General features: G+C 38.4%; 1 protein-coding gene across 4 annotated transcripts; it reads left to right on the top strand.

Moving 5' to 3' along the window:
* The first annotated feature begins 2,842 nt into the window (after nt 1-2,842).
* LOC141440343 (nose resistant to fluoxetine protein 6-like) lies at nt 2,843-18,931 on the top strand. Of its 4 annotated transcripts, none has more exons than XM_074104850.1 (15): nt 2,843-2,991; nt 4,073-4,231; nt 5,630-5,847; nt 7,502-7,710; nt 8,568-8,656; nt 9,261-9,442; nt 10,422-10,579; nt 11,221-11,389; nt 11,624-11,817; nt 12,065-12,212; nt 12,807-12,990; nt 14,931-15,073; nt 16,100-16,209; nt 18,609-18,751; nt 18,832-18,931. In XM_074104850.1, exons 1-14 carry the CDS (start codon nt 2,958-2,960, stop codon nt 18,709-18,711), a joined length of 2,100 nt encoding a protein of 699 aa, XP_073960951.1. In that variant the 5' UTR covers nt 2,843-2,957; the 3' UTR covers nt 18,712-18,751; nt 18,832-18,931. The 4 variants fall into 4 exon arrangements, with proteins under 4 accessions (XP_073960951.1, XP_073960952.1, XP_073960950.1 ...); XM_074104851.1 differs by having other exon boundaries at nt 18,609-18,755; XM_074104849.1 differs by having other exon boundaries at nt 18,609-18,931.
* The last annotated feature ends 205 nt before the right edge of the window (nt 18,932-19,136 follow it).

The following is a 19,136-nucleotide window of genomic DNA, read 5'->3' as shown; positions in this document are numbered from 1 at the left end:
AAGTGGCGAGTTGTCGTTCATTGTCACCAAATTAGTTTTAAAAGCCCAGGCCAAAGCCAGGCTTGGTCTTTTTGGGCTGTTACTGCACACTTGTCTCTAAACGCTTATCTGGATCAGTATCACAATAAGTCTTATATTAGTGAAATACTAACTGTATCAATGTTGTTGAATGAATAAATAATAAATAAATATTGATTATAAATATGTATGTTAGTCTGTAAGGTATTTATTGTATGGGCCAAGTTGCCCGAAATAAATGAATTTATTATTATTATTATTATTGTGGCGTTCTTAGGGGGAGGCCTTTGTCCAGCAGTGGGGGTCTTCCGGCTGATGATGATGATGATGATGATTCGTGACAAAGTAGCTTAGCATAGCATAACAAAAGGATATTAACAATTTTAAGAATGTTGTATGTCACGAAATGGTCCCAGATCAGCAAAAAATGCCGATCTTCCCAACGGCGCTGTTCTTCCTTTGGGACCATCTGTTTATCATACATTAAAATAAAATCAGTTTGACTAAAGTGAAGACCGACATAATATTCCGTTTGAAAACAGAAAAAAAGGCAAAAAAGAAAACACTAAACATTTATAACAAATGAGATTACCATGCAGGTATAGGCTATACTCCTTTACCTTTTTTTCTATAATCAGAAAAAAAAACAAAGCAAGGAATAACATAAACAATTAACGCGGCTGCGGCGAGCGTGGTCGCCAAGCAACCTATCATTAAATTGTTTACATCTCTGCCCTTAGTGTTAGTTTTCGGTTACAAAATACGTCTCGATCGCGTTCGCGTTAAAATCTCAATTTGGTATCGAACACGAACATCGCAAAGATCCGCTAGAGGCGCTGTTCGTGTTTCATATAAATTGAGATTTTAACGCGAACGCGATCGAGACGTATTTTGTAACCGAAAACTTACACTAAGGGTACTCATGTTCTGATCTGATTCCCTCAATCCGCGTAATAACAGCAATAAACTGTAAGTTATTGATAACTATAGGTGCAAATAAGTGACGGAAAAACAGTTTCAGCGTGCAATGACAATGAAAACAAATATCCAAAGGGTAAAAACGGGACCCTATTACTAAAACTTCGCTGTTCGTCCGTATCACATGAACCGTGATAGCTAGGCAGGGCCGGCAACGCGCCTGTGATACTCGTGTTGATAGGTGTCCATTGCGGCGGTGATTGTTTCCCATCACGTGACCCGCGTGCCCCCTTATATAAAAAACGGGCCAGGAGCGTGTCAGACACGCCCAAAATAAGGTTCCGTAGCCATTACGAAAAAAATAAGTAATATTTTTCTAAGGATTACGTACTTTATACAGATCAGAGTTTAGGCAGATCATGAAATTCCAAGTCATATCGGTTTAGGAACTTCGCCGGCCGCTGCCGCGGCACGCTCGCTTCGCTCGCTCGAATCGTGCGTTCTGGTCACAATTCATACTAACCACTCCTCGCTTCGCTCGTCGTACCTAAATTTTTCTTTTTTTTCCGCATAATCACGATGTACCCGGTATAGAGCTAGGAATATCGACGAATGCGTTGCTCTAATCGATCTGCCGTATTGTATATCAGGCACATCGTGATATGCCTGGCCAACTTTTAGGAATATCATGAAATGGCGCCATTTCCCGATATGCCTTGGAATTCCGTGATCTGGCGAGCAACCGCAAGCCGCTTCCAACCGAAGCAACGTGAGGCATATGTTCAACAGTGGACGTCCTACGGCTGAGATGATGATGATGATAGTAGTAGTAGGTAACTTTTTTTTACTCGACTGGATGGAAAACGAGATCACCACCACCTATACGTAAACATTTGCAACACCAGGGGTATTGCAGATGCGTTGCCAACCTAGAGGCCTAAGATGGTATACCTCAAGTGCCAGTAATTTCACTGGCTGTCTCACTCTCCACGCCGAAACACAACTGTGCAAGCACTGCTGCTTCACGGCAGGATTAGCGAGCAAGATAGTGGTAGCAATCCGGGCGGACCTTGCACAAGTAACTTTTAATCACTCCCATTCCCTGTGAACAATGAGTTAATAGGCGGTATCATTGCCAGGTTTTTTTTTAACTTTGCCTGTTCTATTTCTTTGTTTAGCGTGATAGTAAACAATCACTCATAATTGTAACTCAATTTTTTAGGGTTCCGGAGGTAAAATGGCAAAAACGGAACCCTTATAGTTTCGCCTTGTCTGTCTGAGGACTATCAATGCTAGAAAGCTGTAATTTTGCACGGCTATATATGTGAATTATGCCGACAAAATGGTACAAAAAAAATAAAAAAAATTTTTTTAGGTTACCTCCCATAGACGTAAAGTGGGAGTGATTTTTTTTTTGTCATCCAATCCTATAGTGTGGGGTATCATTGGATAGGTTTAAAACCACTTTGGGGTTGCTAAAAGGATTTTTCGATTCAGTTATTTGTTTGTGAAATATTCAACTTTAAAGTGCAAATTTTCATTAAAATCGAGCGTCCCTCCCCCCTTCTAAAATCTAAACCGGTAAGTGGAAAAATTTGAAGAAAACCATAATGGAAGTAAGTATATCAAAGTTTTAAGTAAAACTATAACGGTTAAGTTTTATTTAGCATTATTAGTAGTTTAAGAGTAAATAGCAGCCTAAGGTATAAAATATACCTAAACTTGGAATATTCCTCACAAATTACGAAATTCTTAGAAAAATATTACTCAATCTTTTCGTTATGGCCACGGAACCCTATTTCGGGCGTGTCCGATACGCTCTTGGCCGGTTTTTCTAGCTTGAGCTCGTGACGTTCATTGTCAGACGACCCATTAACTCATGTTCATTACGGTCTTCATTGTCAAAGGACAGTGTTTTATTTGAATTATCAGACCGAGAACAATCAATCTAGAAGCTATAGTTTTCATTCCCAGCATCCGCGTCGCGCGCGCCGCTTATTAATTAAAGATCAATTTCTAAAATGTTGTTACATGCAGTGGTTTTATTTATCGTTGGTAAGTTTTCATTTATGTGCAGGTAGTCTTTTTGATTATAAAGAGAATCGAACCAATTATAAAGTAGATAACAAGAAAAATTTCAAAATTGTTGTTTTAATTTTTTGTATGTAAGCACCTAGCTACTTTTTCTGTGAACTAAAATAATTTCCTTGCTCACCCGCGACCTTACGATAGCTAAGCTCACATGTAGCATGGTGTACGGTTGTGTCACTCTGAAGATGAGCTCTGGTTGAGTTCGAAACGCGTCAGTGTAGTGTGGTGGTGGTGATAGATGAGTTTGTGTGATTTGTGTGTGTTCTTACAGTGTGGAGGTGGAGGAACTGCATGAACACGCATATTTTGCATAAGCTTAGCTACCGTAAGGTCGTGGTGAGCAAGGAAATTATTTTACTTCATTGATATGGACCTCCGCAAAGTAACGCCTGATTCAATAAATTACTTTTTCTGTTTTTTTTTTTGTTTCTGTTTTCGATGTAAATAAGCATAAATAAAGTCTGAAAGCAAAACTAATAACAACTAAATAAAAACTATTTAGAAATAAAGGAACCATGACCGATATCGTTTTATTATTTTATTATGTACTAGGTGGGGCCACGCCCCGGCTCGGCACGGGTACAATTTTTGAAATAACCCTCGTTTTGACTGTCGGATAATTAAAAAAACCCGACTGCCTTAAAAACAGTCGGGTATTTTGATTTACGTAATTTAATGTTTTATTTTACTATTTTTTGATATTTCTGTGAAAATGGCAGATGAAGGGGCTGTTTCACCATCCATTCATTAGTGTAAACTGGTGGTTAGGTATGATCCCGTTTCTATTTGTTTTGTTCGAATAGACGGAGACGGCATCACATTTAACCGTTAGTTAACACTAATCAATGTATGGTGAAACAGCGCCTTAATGTATTATAACCCATATTTAAAATGGACTAATTAGTAGCTTTACGAACATCGACTCATTAAAGCCCTGAGTCTTCGACTTCGGGCTTCTAATAGACTCTCGTTCGTAATTCCTAATTTACCGCCCTTAAGACACAATGTACTATTAAAAATAAAAAGTTCTTTTTGCTTTTTGCAGGTACCGCTTTTGCTAAAGATAATGGTGGAATACCACAAGTGGATAACGTCATTGACAACTTGTCAAGTCAGCAATGGGACGCCGATGAAATGACCTGTCGAGATAAAATATTTAATGTATTAAATAATGTCAAGAACTCTACACTGTGGGCTACTTGGAGTCAGTATTACTTCACTATCCCAGCCTATATACGTCCCACTGCTGGGCACAGGCCTCCTCTCAGAACTAGAGGGCTTGGGCTATAGTTCCCACGCGGGCCCAGTACGGATTGGGAACTTCACACGCACCATTGAATTGCTTCGCAGGTTTGTGCAGGTTTCCTTACGATGTTTTCCTTCACCGCAAAGCTCGTGGTAAATTTCAAATGTAATTCTGCACATGAATTTGGAAAAACTCAGAGGTGCGAGCCGGGGTTTGAACCCACGACCCTCTGTTTGAGAGGCGATAGGTCAAACCACTAGGCCACCACGGCAGTATTACTTAAAAAAAAACTTTTGTTTTTTTCCTCTGTTTATTGACTTATTGCGACAAGGTACTTATTGCAATAAAGTAAGAAAAAGCAAAAGCAAGGGAAGGTATTGTAAAAATAGAATATTTTCTTCTCTGTCACTTCATCAGTACATAAGTGTGATGTGATTTTAGTAGCATTATTATTATATTATTTTTCTTTGTGCCCAAGTGAACTCTTTTCGGGCATAATGCTATTATTTGTACCTACCGTTACTGCTATAATCGGCACGAAACCTGTACTTAATTGGCTCTCTGTATCTTTTTTAATCATAAGCTGTTGGTTCTCCAGAATAAATTAATGAATTAATAAAATAGATTCAAAATAATTAAGCCAAATAAACATAAACATTCGTCAACTTTTCTTCCCCAACGTTGTCTATTCTTTGACGGGTGTGGCTTACCCATTACTGCCACTTCAACATGTAATCGCATATTCATCAACCTATGTCGGTGACTAGTTTTAAGGCTAATTTTCGTGTTCTGGATTCCATCGCGCAAAGAAACTCCGAGCATTGCGTGACTCTGGGTTTCATTACATCACATTAACAACCCGCAGTTATCAAAAGTAAAAAGTCCAATAGTCATAGAGTCTTGCAGGACAAAGTTTCATTTTCTCAAACATGACATGAAATATTGACGTTGTGTTACAAAGAATAGGCTGAGGAGTATCGCGCTGCAGACGCTGCGGCTCGGTTGCCGGCGCACGGTCACTCTAGCGGCCTGCATAGGGATTTCATACAACTTTGCAGGCCGCTGGGCGGCAAAGCGACCGTCTTTTGTTTGAACGCGTGCTCTCCGGTACCTTCACAAGCCACAGCAGCACCGCCCTTGTCCGCCACCAGCAGCCAGCGCGACACGCGTCCAAGACTAGCGTCCCGCCATGCTTGATTTTTAGTTTTTTTATTATATTTCATGTCATGTTTGAGAAAAGCACTATGCAGCCGGAACGTAGGGTTTCGTTAGGGTCTATATCTGCTTGGCCAGCAACCCCCTACTTCCCGGCCACTACAGTAATGTACTATTCCGTAACCTAATCAATGTTTTTAGTCTGGGACTCCAATGCAAAATCTCCATATGGCACATTTGTTGGCGCTCGTTTCCACCTCGGTAATTACGACCAATGTCTACGGCCGCCCTGGCTCTCCAAGCATCCTGAACTGAGGACTCAGTACTGCCTCGCTGACGTAGAGATGAGTCAGAATCCTGCCAACAAGAACTGGAATCTGCCTGGTCCTTATGCAAGAGCTGAAGAGTACTACGTAGAAGTAATTACTCTCGATTATCCTCTTAACACCCAAGACAATTTTTTGATGTATGAACATCAAACTTTATGTCATTTATGATAGAGTATGATGTTCAAATTACAATAAGTCCTTTATAAAGGACTCTGGGCGTTAGGAGGTTAACAATCCCTATATAGGGTGTCTCTGACCATGAAACTTTAAATTCAAGGTTCGATTCTGCTCACAAAACTAAATTGACAGCACATTGATAAATTTTTATCTAGGAGATGTCAAATAAATGTCAAAAAATATTTAAAGGCCCCCGTACCAAGAGACAGCGATAACACCGCCATGTCCGATACGACACTATGACACTGATTCAAAGATTTAACTTTGAGGATCAATAAATTAACTAAATTGAAGTAATTTACAAAACGTTATAAAATTAAAGTAGGTTAATTATGCGAGTAAAATGGAACCTCGAATTTAAAGCCCCGTGGCTGTTGGGTAGCTATCGTTATAAGTACAAAATTTATGTGAGGTACGGTCAAGGCCATAAATATATATGTCGGCGGCGATCGTACAATCCGCCAGATCACGATATTCCTAGGCATATCGTGAAATGCCGCCATTTCATGAATTGGCTAAGGGACATCCGCCATATCGTTCAAACTCACCGTTTAGCGATTTGCCTAGTGACGTTTAGGCAGATCATAAAATTCCTAGGCATATCATGAAGCGCCGCCATTTCATGATTTGGCCAGTTTAGGCAGATCATGCAATTCCTACCGGTTCTGGCACTTCGCGGCCGCTGCCGCGGCATGCTCGCTTCGCTCGCTCGGCTCGTGCGTCGTGATCACAATGAATACTAACCACTCCTCGCTTCGCTCGTCGTACCTAAATTTTTCCATATAAATAAATAACAACTAGTGAATACTTTATTTATCAACAAAATACTAACCTCTAAATACGGGCAGACGTCCATGGTTTTTCCATATTGTGCACAGAATCCGTTTGATTCACATAAAAAGAACGGAGCTGATGTTCAAAAGCTTCTTTTGCACTTCTATTTTGAATTCAATCACTAGTTTCGGTTTAAGGATCATTTTGTTGCGACGCCGACATTTTTCACGCGCTAAACAAACACGACCGGTCAGCTGCTCACGGCCGCCATTGCATACACAGCGCCACCAGTGGCCAAAAAGAAACTATTTTACGATGTGCCCGGTATAGAGCTTGGAATATCGGCGAATGCATTGCTCTAATCGATATGCCGTATTGTTTCTCAGCACATCGAGATATGCCTGGCCAACTTTTAAGCATATCATGAAATGGCGCCATTTCACGATATGCCTAGGAATTTCGTGATCTGGCGGATTTTACGATCGGCCACCGACATATCGTCACTAGGTACTTTAAAGAAAACTCGTACCTCAAATAGATAATTTTTCTGAGTGAACTTTATGAACATTACATCAAGGTTCAATTTTGTTGACATATTGATTTTAGATACGAGATTTTTTCAAAGCAGTGACAATATACATATTAATTTTGACGCTATATCTGTATATACATATTTTTGCATTTGACTGTTTATGTTTTGATAGGTCATTCATTATAGAGTACGTCAGTTCATTAATAGTAACATCATCCCTATTGTGCAACCTTCAACTTTCTCATGTTGTCCATATTTCAGGGTGGTACGCCTACTGGACGCAGTTTTTCCTTAATGTCTTACGGAGTCTGTCTACCTGTGGGATGCCAGACTAAATCGACAGTAAAATACGTGAGAGCATTGCTTAGTGGCCAGCATTTGCAAGCAGCTTGGGATGCTGATGTGAACATCCGGAATTGTGAAGAGGCGGGGGCACCAATTGTGCGTCCGATGGGATATTATGTGTACATGTAAGTTTACCTTGTGCAGTCTTTCTGTTTTACTAACACCATCTTACTAAGATTGGTTTTTTGGAATCTTTTTGTATTTTTTACGAACGAACTGCTGGTGTTCGTTGACCAGCGGTGGTGTAGCGGTATAGCACGCGGTACGGAATACCGAGGACCTGGGTTCGATTCCCAGTGCTGGTCTTATTTTTCTGGTTTTTCTGTGTATCTATATTTCAGTTTGTATTTTCAATTTATCATCTTACTAGCTTACATTTTGAAGATGTGGGACGGTTCTGGCTAGATGGAGCCACGATCTGCGCAAGGGTGATAAAAGATTGTGAGAAATTGAGCTCTTCTTATCTTATCATCATCATTGCATCAGCCGTAGGACGTCTACTGTTCGACATAGGCATCCACCGTGAACCTGTGGCTTTAACCAGATCTTCCGTCTGTCTCATTGGTGGACGTCCTACGCTAAACCGATCTTCAATCTATCTATTCGTGGGAAAATTAATGACACTCATCCCGTCGTTGTCGGGTATTTTTTACCCATTCTCGCTTTAAGCATCCGTTCTTGCCAAGCTCCACACCCAAACTGACCGACCTTTTAAATTAACTGTCTACTTTAAGGCGCCTAGAAAACTGAGTTGCTCAAACACACAAAAAAATTAACTACAGGTGTACAGGTATCATGTGGTATTTTTTCCCCAGTAGCGGCTGCAGCTGGTTTTATTTACTTAATTTTAGTTTTTTAATTTTATATGAAATGTTTTATAGAAGATGGTGGCGTGTAGACGGCAAAAATCCATTGCTGCCGAGGGGTTAATAGTGCAGTACTCGTACTTGCTTGAGTAGTATAGAACACGTTTTGTTTTCAGGTACACGTTTGCGGCATTAGCGTTGATCGCATTGGCTTCTACATACTACATAAGTGAATATCCAGACAGAGCTGAATCCGATACCTTTGGTATGTTAAGCTGAGTTTAGACTTTCGAGAAAAATCGTGCCAGTTGCATTACGGCACTCGATTGACCACTACAAACTCGTTGGCTTTACGGCCTGGCAATGTAATGCAACTTGCAAGTCTAAACTCTGCTTTCTAACGACTTACCCCTTAGTAGACATCCTTCTCTGGGAAGTCCGTTTTATTTTATGCGACATAATATCTTTAATGCTGTCTTTATTTAATCGAACATAATAAACAGAGATGACATCATCATCATCATCATCATTCTACCTACCTGTCGCGTAGACAACAGGAAAAGCGTTGGTGCTTGTCGACTCTTGTTTTTGATATCCTGTCAATCGTTCAAAAGTTAACCGGAAGAGATCCCTTTATGGGATAAATACGCCTTTTTACATCTTAATATCCTGTTTTCTTGTAATTTTATGTACAGTCAGCTGCAGAGAAAGGGTACCCCCCCTGTAACGGCGGTATCCATACTTACTGTACATTATATTATCCTATTGTACAGAGAGAGTTTTATAATACAATACAATATTTCACACAAACTGAGATTAGGGGGTTGCTGTTATTACATAAATATAATATAAATATTAATAATTTTCAGTAAATCACGTGGTCAAATCGTTCTGTCTCCGTCGCAATTGGGAGTTGGTGGTCAAGGAAGACAAGGAGCCACTGCCTTGCCTGCATGGCATCAAATTTTTGACTGCTACCATGATTGTACTGCTCCATGTCGCTCTCTATACTAACAAGATGTCAGTCACCAATGGCACTGATGTTGAAAGAGTAATGTCCTTATTTTGGGATCCCCTTCAATCGCATTTTTTTTTTGACTATTATAATAAGCAGCTAATAAACATTATGTTCGTTTTTAAAGAATATAAAAGTCTATCTCGAATAATTATTGGAGTAAACACGACATTAACTTATTATATTAAGAACACTTCTAACAAACCACATTTTTAATTTTCATTCAATTTTTATGGAATAATCGAGAAAAACTAAGAATGATGCAACGCTTTTTCCAATAGCCACGGAAGAACTGTATTAGACGGTGTAATGCCGTCCTCATGTTTCTCTAATACTTGATTGATTGTGATGACACGTTCTACCAATTGGTCTTTCGATTGTAATGTTTTGCTAGATACCAATAAAACTAGTATTTTTACTTCACAAAATGTTTTAATATAATAGCTATATGCTACAGTTCCATCTCTATCAAACTGGGTCCGTCTTATTCTAAAACCGGTATTATTTAGAGATCTTGCACAGTCTAACAAATTGATTCATGACCCAGGGTGGAACCTTCGTGCTATTAATGTCATGTTGACATCTCATATTTTTGTCAAGAAAATCATAGTGAAATTGACTATTAAAAGTTTCCACCCTGATGATTCAATTTGTTCGACTATACCCCAAATAAGTGGTCTATCAATTTTTAAACAAATTCTTATCAAATGAATATGTCGCTAAAGTAGAACCTTTAAGTTGACATACACGTCTATTGGCATTATTGTTTTATGATATGCAAACGATTATCAACTTTAGTGTGGTAGATCACATATTATTATTTGGCTGATGGTATATCAAACAGAAATTAAGAACATTGTCATCTGTCTATTTCTCTATCTGCCAGAACACCTATTCTATCTAGCTCCCTAGACGTAGCATCTATGAGCGGTGGTGCTTGCTTACCATCTGGTGGCCGATCCACTCATTTGCCACACTACCTACTTCATAACAGTATGTGTTTTGTAATTTTCAGATATCCGAGAGCTTAAATGCTGGTATGTCTATTCACTCGGATTTGTTCGTCGATTCATTTTTTGCAGTAGCGGCTCTTCTCTTAGGAAAAACTCTTTCCACAATGGATATAACAAAACCTCATAATTTACTGAAAAACATCGCGAAGCGGTATATAAGGTAATCCATATAAAAGTTATAATGTGAAATTCTATGTCTCTGTCTATTATCTTTTTAATATTTGCAGAAGGAGGTTCAGTAGTTTCAGAGATTATCTCTTACACACAAAATAACACACGGAGTGGGCAAGTACCTAATCGAGATTCGGGTAGTGAATAAAAATATAGCATATTTTGGAAAAATAATAAAAGTCCACTATTGTAACTAACATAAAACCAAAAGAGACGGCAGGCACTGTAAACTAGTTTGCTAATATTTGCTAGTTTGTGAAACAAAAGGTTGATTTTCTTTTATTTTCTCATTTGAAACATGAGGAAAAACAAGAAAACCGACGATTCCCGAACGACTAACATTCTGATTGTCCTGTAATGCCTTTAACACAACACAATTTTTTTCAATACAAATATTGTTTACAGTCACCTTTCTTTTGGATGTGTCACGATCAAATCGAGGACGTTCTGAAGAAAGGTTGGCTCATAAGTACTCTAAACGGACGTGCATGCATGAAAAGATTGATGAATGTCAAGGAAGCCAGAATTGTTTGCCAGGGTCGTAACAAGTGGAAGGAGGAAGTGTCTGCCTACCCCGTTGGGAAAGAAGCGTGATTTAATGTAATGTTTATTAAGCAAGTTGTTTTTCAGACTGTTCGGGTTGTTTGTAGTGATAGTCTTCTACGTAGCTCACGTGTTTCTCCAGAAAGACAATGGCCCTTTATACCATCAGCTGGCGGTGAGGGAACAGGAATATTGTCAGCGAAATTGGTGGTTATCCCTTCTGATGGTCGGGAACTACATTAATACTGATACCATGGTTCGTACTACTAACAGAAGCCTTCCCGTAGTTCCCGTATTGTATTTATTCTTAGATAATTCGTCATATTTCGAATTGGTCATATTCCCAATTCGTCTCGTAAAAATAATAGAGCTGACTCACTGACCCATCAATGCCCAGCCTAAACCTTTGGATCTAGAAAGCTGACTTTTTAGAAATTTGTAAAAATATTGGAACTAAACAATCAAATAACGCGGAGTATCTTTTTTCCAGTGTTACACTAGCACCTGGTACATCCCCTGTGATTTCCACTTCTACGTCATTACCTTAGTCCTTCTGTATATTTACCGGAAAAATCCCAAGCTTGGGAAAATTGCCACCGCTATTGTGGTATTCCTGGGATTTGTGGGACCAGCTATCAACAATTATTTGTACGATTTGCCTGCACTTATTTTCTTAAATATAGGGTAAGTTACTTGGAAATTTATTGATTAAAAAAAACCTATCATTATTTGTATTGTTGATTAGGTCAACTGTTATGGTAAGTTTTTTTTGCTTTCGAAAACACAGCGTTCTATAAAATAAATAAATATCGTGGGACAATGTACACCAATTGAGTTAGTCCCAAACTAAGCCAAGCGTGTGTGTAGTTACTGGACAATGAATATACATAAGCCCATATGAAGATAATATCTAATTTTGATTAGTTTTCAGACTGGGTAATGATTTAAGAGTTAACAAAAACTTTACAAAGGGATATATTCACACTCACATTAGAATGGGTCCTTATATTGCGGGACTGCTGGTTGGCTATCTGATGTCTCAGTACAAGCCAGCTGATTATAAGAAAATTTGGTCCAAAGTAAGTATAAAGTCTTTCGCTGTAACAAAGCCTTAACTAAATTAAAGGACAAACTGGCTAAGCGTGAATTGGATATAATAAGTTGACGAACTGTAAGAAATGATATTGCTGAGGTTGCACAGTCAAAAAATATAACTTCTTAAATTACCTTTAACATTTTGTACAAAAACCAAGGATAATAAAGGCTATAGGGTACATCCTGATAATTATAGAATTTTGAAGTATTGGCATGAAGAAGGACCTCACAAAACAAGTAAAGTTAACCAATATAGGTACCTGTAAAAATAATAAAATAATTTAGTGGCTTTTGAGTTTGTACGACATCTGCAGTGCGCGAGAAAAACATATCGCTGGGTTGCTTTCTTATTTCTAATTTTGTTGTTTATTTAGCGTCTCTTTTAACTTTGGTTGTACAGCTCAGTACATAAATCTTACTCTGGCTAAACTGAGATTTTCATATAAGATCTACAACTACTACAATTTTGTATTGCTTTCTTAGAAAATCTCTATATATGACGTGTTTTATATACTGCTTACTGTGTTGGTGTTTAATAAAGTGTCGTTGTATTGTATTTTATTATGAACACTTTTCAGACTACGTCCTTCCTCGGCTTCCTTGCTGGCTTGTCTTTGATCATGGCCGTCTTTGCCGCTGGTAGCTTATGCTACCAGTACCGCGTCTACGGTGTTCTTTCTGGCGTGTTCAGGGTACTTCACAGGACTATCTATGCCATTGGTGTTCTCTGTGTCATTGTCTTTTGCACTTATGGTGATGTTCGTAAGTATGTTCATTGATTTATCAAAATATCACATGTTAGTTTAAAATTAGGGTAACAATTTAAGTTTTTGTTTTATAATTACCCATGAGAGATATGCATGCAGGTCATCTGATGGGAAATGATCACCACCCCGCTTATGAGTACCAACAACTCAAGGAGAGTCATTGGTCTGTTGCCGGCCTTTAAAGAAAGTATAATCCCTTTTCTTTAAAGCCCCGATGTCATAATTGTCTGGAAATACTGCTTCGGATGATGTCTTTCGTTTAAGAACTAGATTTTTTTAAATTAAGCTGATAGAAAGCCACTGCTGGACTGGACATAGGCGAAAGCGTATTTTTGTGTCATTCTTCGAGGGGAGCCTCAACTAGTCCTGCGCCATCATTTATATCAATTTTACCTTCTCACTACTCTCTTGACTCAAATTTTGTTGTCGTGTTTCTGAATATTCATTTCTGTGAAATAAAGAAACGCCGCGGATCGGCAAGCATACCGTAGGACGTCCACCAAGTAGTAGACGAATAACCTTGATAAAGCTACGGGTCCAACCGAAGCAACTGAAAGTCTATGGGGAAACCTATGTCCAACAGTGGACATTCTACGGCTGGTATGATGATGATGATGTACGGGTGATACTATTTACCGACACGGATAATACCGACATGGAAATACCGACCCGATATTTCATGTACACGCCCATACAAACTGGTGTCAAACTGACAAGAGTTTCTATGGGCGTGTCACAAAATATCATGTCGGTATTTCCATGTCGGTATTGTACGTCCGGTAAATAGTGTCACCCCTTTGTACAACAGTCATAGATATAGATTACACTAGATAACGCAAACACCTCAATCTGTATGAAAACCAACCGCGTCACTTTTTAATATCTACTGTTACGTCTCAAGAGCGAATTAGCAATGTGAATTCCCCGATGTCCGCGCAAAATTAATTCAAATGCGCCGCCTGCCCGCGCCGTGGGGCTCAAATCAGTCACTAGTCACGATTATTCAGTTAGCGGTCAGTCTTTGTATGGGGCCAACCCCGACGTTTGGTCGGGGTTCGCACACGCGAAGTAGATGCATTTGCTTAATCTAGTGTAATCTATATCTGTGACAACATTGGACTTCTTCCGGCTGACGATGATGACGATAATATTGTAAAGTCGGCATCAGATATTTCGAAGCGGCCAAGGTGATCAAAAATATCGAAACATGAACTCTAATTCCTTGATAATAGAGTGCATGTGCCGATATTTTTGACCACATTGGCTGCTCTGAGCTGCAATAGCGACGTACATTATGCAATCCTTTACGAGTATATTATGCGAAAGTTTGTGTGTGTGCGTTTGTTACTCCTTCACACTAAAACGGCTGGACGCATTTGCATGACATTTGGTACGTAGATTGCTGGACGTCCGAAATAACACATAGGCTACTTTTTATCCCGATATTCCACCGGGATAGGGATAAAATCCCGAAAAAACAACCGCTGGGTTTAGAATCATGAAGTTTGGTAAGTAGATTGCTGGACGTCTGATATAACACATAGGCTACTTTTTATTCCGATATTTCCACGGGATAGGGATAAAATCTTGAAATTTCAACCACTGGGTATAGTCTCATGAAATTTTGTACAGTCAAGTTCATAAAGTTGTGAGAAAAAATTGATCAAAAATATCTGAACACGACTCTATTGTTAACGGCGTAGAAGCATGTTCAGATATGTTTGATCAAATTTTTGGTCACAAGTTTATGAACTTGACTGTACAGTTGTTCTTAAGACAACCCTAATGATGATCACGATATAAATTTTGGGATTCCCAGGGGAATTTCGTAAAATCCCGGAATTTCAATTGTAACTAACAGATCGAATAGTTTACGCGTGCTAAGCCGCAACTAAACTCTAGTACATACATAATTATTAATCTTCGGTTTTTCAGCCCTCATCAACAACTTCCTCAGCTGGGCGCCCTTCAGAGCCCTCAGCCGCCTCTCTTTCGGCATTTATGTTATCCATCCAGTGCTGCTGTTTAGAATCAAAATGGCCGCCAGGGGACATTTAAGATATCATCTACCTGATTTTGTAAGTTTTTTTTTAGCCGACAAGCATTCATCTCTGTTAGATACTTACATTTCATAGTTTGTTCAGAGTTTCTGTAGCTCAATGGTTTAATAACTGCATATAGGTACATTGTATACATCTAATACCTTTACACGAGTAATACTTGTATACGATACCTTGGGGCTCAAAGGGCGTAAAGCACAAAAAACAACTTTTCAGGACAAGCAAAAAACTGGAAAAAATAAATAAAAAAAATATAGTTTTGTTGTTTCTAATGTTACATAAAAGTCTTCTTTTGACGAAGAGCTTAGAATTTCTTGTAGTTTTTGTTAATATACTCCAATTGGATGCAAACTGTATGGTTACAGAGATACGTGCGCTCGCCCTGGTGAAAACACAAGAATTGAATCAGATGTACTTTAAGACCTTAGTAAACTTTTGGTCACACAAATCACATTATCACAAATTTTGCTTTCAATGGGTCGTATAGGAAAGTTCAACTTCTTCTTATGGCAATAAATGAGGCCGTTTCAAAGAGTAAAACAATCGTATTATTCCATACTTTTGATTATACATATTTGGCTGCGGTCTTAAGAAATCAAAATAAACGATAAAATATTTGGTGGTCGTAAACGACACTTGAATAAATTACAGCTTTTACGCCGTATGTCTTAAATTTTTTTCGAGGCAATAAAGGGAGTGGAGAAATATGGGTCGGTTTAATACCAATGTTTTTTAACATACTTTATATTTACTGCCTTGATGATTATACAAAGTAATTTTTTTGTTCTTTATATCCCAAATTTGGAAAATAATTGTTTTAGGGACTAAAACAACACAGGTCGTATAGGACATTTTCGAACTACTACATACTATATTGCTTAAAGCCGTTGTTATTAATATAATAAGCTACAAAAATCATTAGAAAACTAAGGAATTCAGATCGAAGGTCATTGGGGCTGTATTAAGCAGAGTAAATTACTTTGACTTTGACTTCAACCTGTAGTCCTGTTCATGAAATTTTTTAACATTACCATCTTGAAACAGCTCGTGGAATCCTTCGGCACGGTGGTCGTCTCTCTGATGGCGAGCTTGGCGGTGTGGCTGCTGGTGGAAGCACCACTCGTCAACTTCACCACCCGGTACCTCGACACCAGGTATGTCAATTAAAATTGAACCGCCAAAAAAACGGAAAAGCAAAAAATCTGAGTCTTTGGGCTCTTCGGGTCTTCTCCTATTTATGTTTTTACTGTGTTTTTGTTGTGTTGTAGTGTGTTTTTATTGTCAATAAATGTTGTGAGTTTGAGTTTTAAATCACCGCCGGTGCTGGCTGATAATCCACGCTGTGGCGTTCTTAACGTCTCAGCATTATGCTGAGCCAGTGTCCGATTCACATCCGCAATGACACATACCATCTTACTATCTATCTATACTTCCTACTTAATAATATTGTTGTGCCTTGTTTAGTGTTGTCTATTGCTGTGTTGTGAATAAATGTATTTATTTCTTTCTTTCTTTTAAAAAAATATAAATCTTTTTTGTTTAACCTTAATCTGGGTACCAGTTTGAAGTCGGTGCCTCAGCACGAGCCAGGAGGAGTGATAGAAGTCCATCAGGTAGACGACTACAGGTCCCCTCCTCCTGGCTCGTCCTGAGGCACCGACTTGTAACTGGTACATAGATTGTTAGAGATCGCTCTTAAGCGATAAGGCCGCCTATTGCTCACCTTGTAATTTTTTTTCTCTGTGTATCTGTTTTCTGTATCGCTTACTATGTCTGGTGTACAATAAGGAGTCTTTGTATTGTATTGTATTGTATTATGATTAAACTTAACAATAACTTTGCACACCCGCGACCTTGGGATACCTACGTCGAAAACAAATGTTGATGCCTGACTACGAAGCTTGAGGTCCCGGGTTCGACTTCCGGTCGGGGCAGATATTTGTATGAATTATATGAATGTTTGTACTCGGGTCTTGGATGTTTAATATTATGTATTTATCTATTAAAGTATGTTAATCCTTTGCGTAGTGCCAAAATTACAAGGTTTGCTTTTCGAGCGCCAATAGTTCGAGGGGAAATGGGTAATTTCACCCGAGTTAGACATTCTACTTTTCATTTCGACTGTGAGGAAAGTAAAATACTACACGCACATTTTATAAAAGAAGCAGTATCACACTATCATGGCATATAGGCAGCAGAATGGAAGAATTATTTTAAATGTTGATTTTCTGTAATTGCAAAAAAAATAGACCAACTGTAAAGCGTTTTTACTGAAAACCTATATAGAACGTAATAAATACGTCGTTTAATGTACCTATGTATAGCTGAGTTTAGATAGTTATATGAAAAGATTTAATTTGAATAATTTGATGTAACTCAATTATATTCGACTCAAAACCGGCCAAGAGCGTGTCGGACACGCCCGAAATAGGGTTCCGTAGCCATTACGAAAAAATTAAGTAATATTTTTTCAAAGGATTTCGTAATTTGTACGGAATATTCCAAGTTTAGGTATATTTATACCTTAAGCTGCTATTTACTCTTAAACTACTAATAATTCTCAAGAAAACTTAACCATTTAAAGTTTTCCTTGTAATTTTGAAATACTTGCTACCGTCATGAATTTTTTCAAATTTTTCCACCCACCGGTTAAGATTTTAGAGGGGGGGACGCTCGCTTATAATGAAAATTTGCACTTTAAAGTTGATTTTTTTTGCAAACTAATCACTGAATCGAAAAATCGTTTTAGCAACCCCCTAATGGTTTTGAGAAACCTATCCAACGATACCCCACACTACAAGATTGGATGAGAAAAAAAAATCACCCCCACATTACGTCTATGGGAGGTACCATCAGCGAAATAAGAGGTCTATCAATTTTTAAACGAGTTCCTTCCTATCAAATGAATATGTGGCTAAAGTCGAACTTTCAAGTTAACAGACACGTCTATTGGCATTATTGTTTTATGACATGCAAACGATTATCAACTTTAGGGTGGTAGACCACATATTTGGCTGATGGTAGGTACTCTAAAAAAATGTTATTTTGAATTTTTGAATGCACTATCTTGTCGGCATAGTTTACATAATATATTGGTGCAAAATTACAGTTTTCCAGCACTGATAGTCCCTGAGCAAAGCCGCGGACGGACAGACAGACAGACAGACATGGCGAAACTATAAGGGTTCCGTTTTTGCCATTTTGGCTCCGGAACCCTAAAAAAAAAACTTTCCACCCTAGAGATGAAATCGCAATTTTCCACCCGGCTATCTTACCCATGAAAATTAAACTTTCCAAACAGGAGATATGAAAAGTAAATAGCAGCCTAAGGTATAAAATTTACCTAAACTTGGAAGATTCCGTATAAAATACGAAATCATTAGAAAAATATTACTTATATTTTTCGTAATGGCTACGGAACCCTATTTTGGGCGTGTCCGACACGCTCTTGGTCGGTTTTTTTTTACTAAAAAGCAGGTTCATTGCTTGGTTTATTTTGTCCAGAGCCCTCAGTGCTCAAGTTTGATTCACACATGACCGTTTTTTTTTTCAGGTCGCAACCAAAGACGCCTAACGGGGTCACAAAAAGGACTGGAACAAAATGGAACAGCTGTAGAAAATATGGCAAAGAAACCGAAAATTTTGTAGTTTTATAATGACCAACAATGTTTGACACGATGTGTATTATTGTTTCTTGTAGGTACTGTCGTCATCAAATACAATATATGTTTTCTCAAAATTTTCCGTAAAAGTTGACATTATTCTTTACATTTCAGAAGTTGAAATGCATTATGGTCAGCGAAAAATTAAAAAGTTAAAAATATTGCAGGCGCGCTAGCTCGACAGTAATAAATGAACATGAAACATGAAACTAAATATGCTGTATTTTTTAAAGTATTAACCTTAGCGGTCCCCCGACACCGACAACGCTTAGATAAAAAAATATTACTAGATACTTTACACTAAATTAACTTAGGCTAATTTTGCGGGAAATCAGCATAGTCCCCGCGGGATAGAGATAAACGAATTCTTCGCAGATGAAGTCGCGGGCAACAGCATAATTATTTTTATTTTTTAATTG

Source organism: Choristoneura fumiferana, chromosome 22 (genome assembly GCF_025370935.1).
Source record: "Choristoneura fumiferana chromosome 22, NRCan_CFum_1, whole genome shotgun sequence".
In the NCBI taxonomy this organism is placed as follows: domain Eukaryota; kingdom Metazoa; phylum Arthropoda; class Insecta; order Lepidoptera; family Tortricidae; genus Choristoneura; species Choristoneura fumiferana.
This window is presented reverse-complemented; position numbering and strand designations above follow the sequence as displayed.

Coding starts and splice junctions, on each gene's coding strand:
- LOC141440343 (XM_074104850.1), top strand. CDS start 2,958: ATGTTGTTACATGCAGTGGTTTTATTTATCGTTG. Junction 7,711..8,567: donor ATGGGATATTATGTGTACAT/GTAAGTTTACCT, acceptor TTTTGTTTTCAG/GTACACGTTTGCGGCATTAG. Junction 12,991..14,930: donor TTGCACTTATGGTGATGTTC/GTAAGTATGTTC, acceptor TCGGTTTTTCAG/CCCTCATCAACAACTTCCTC.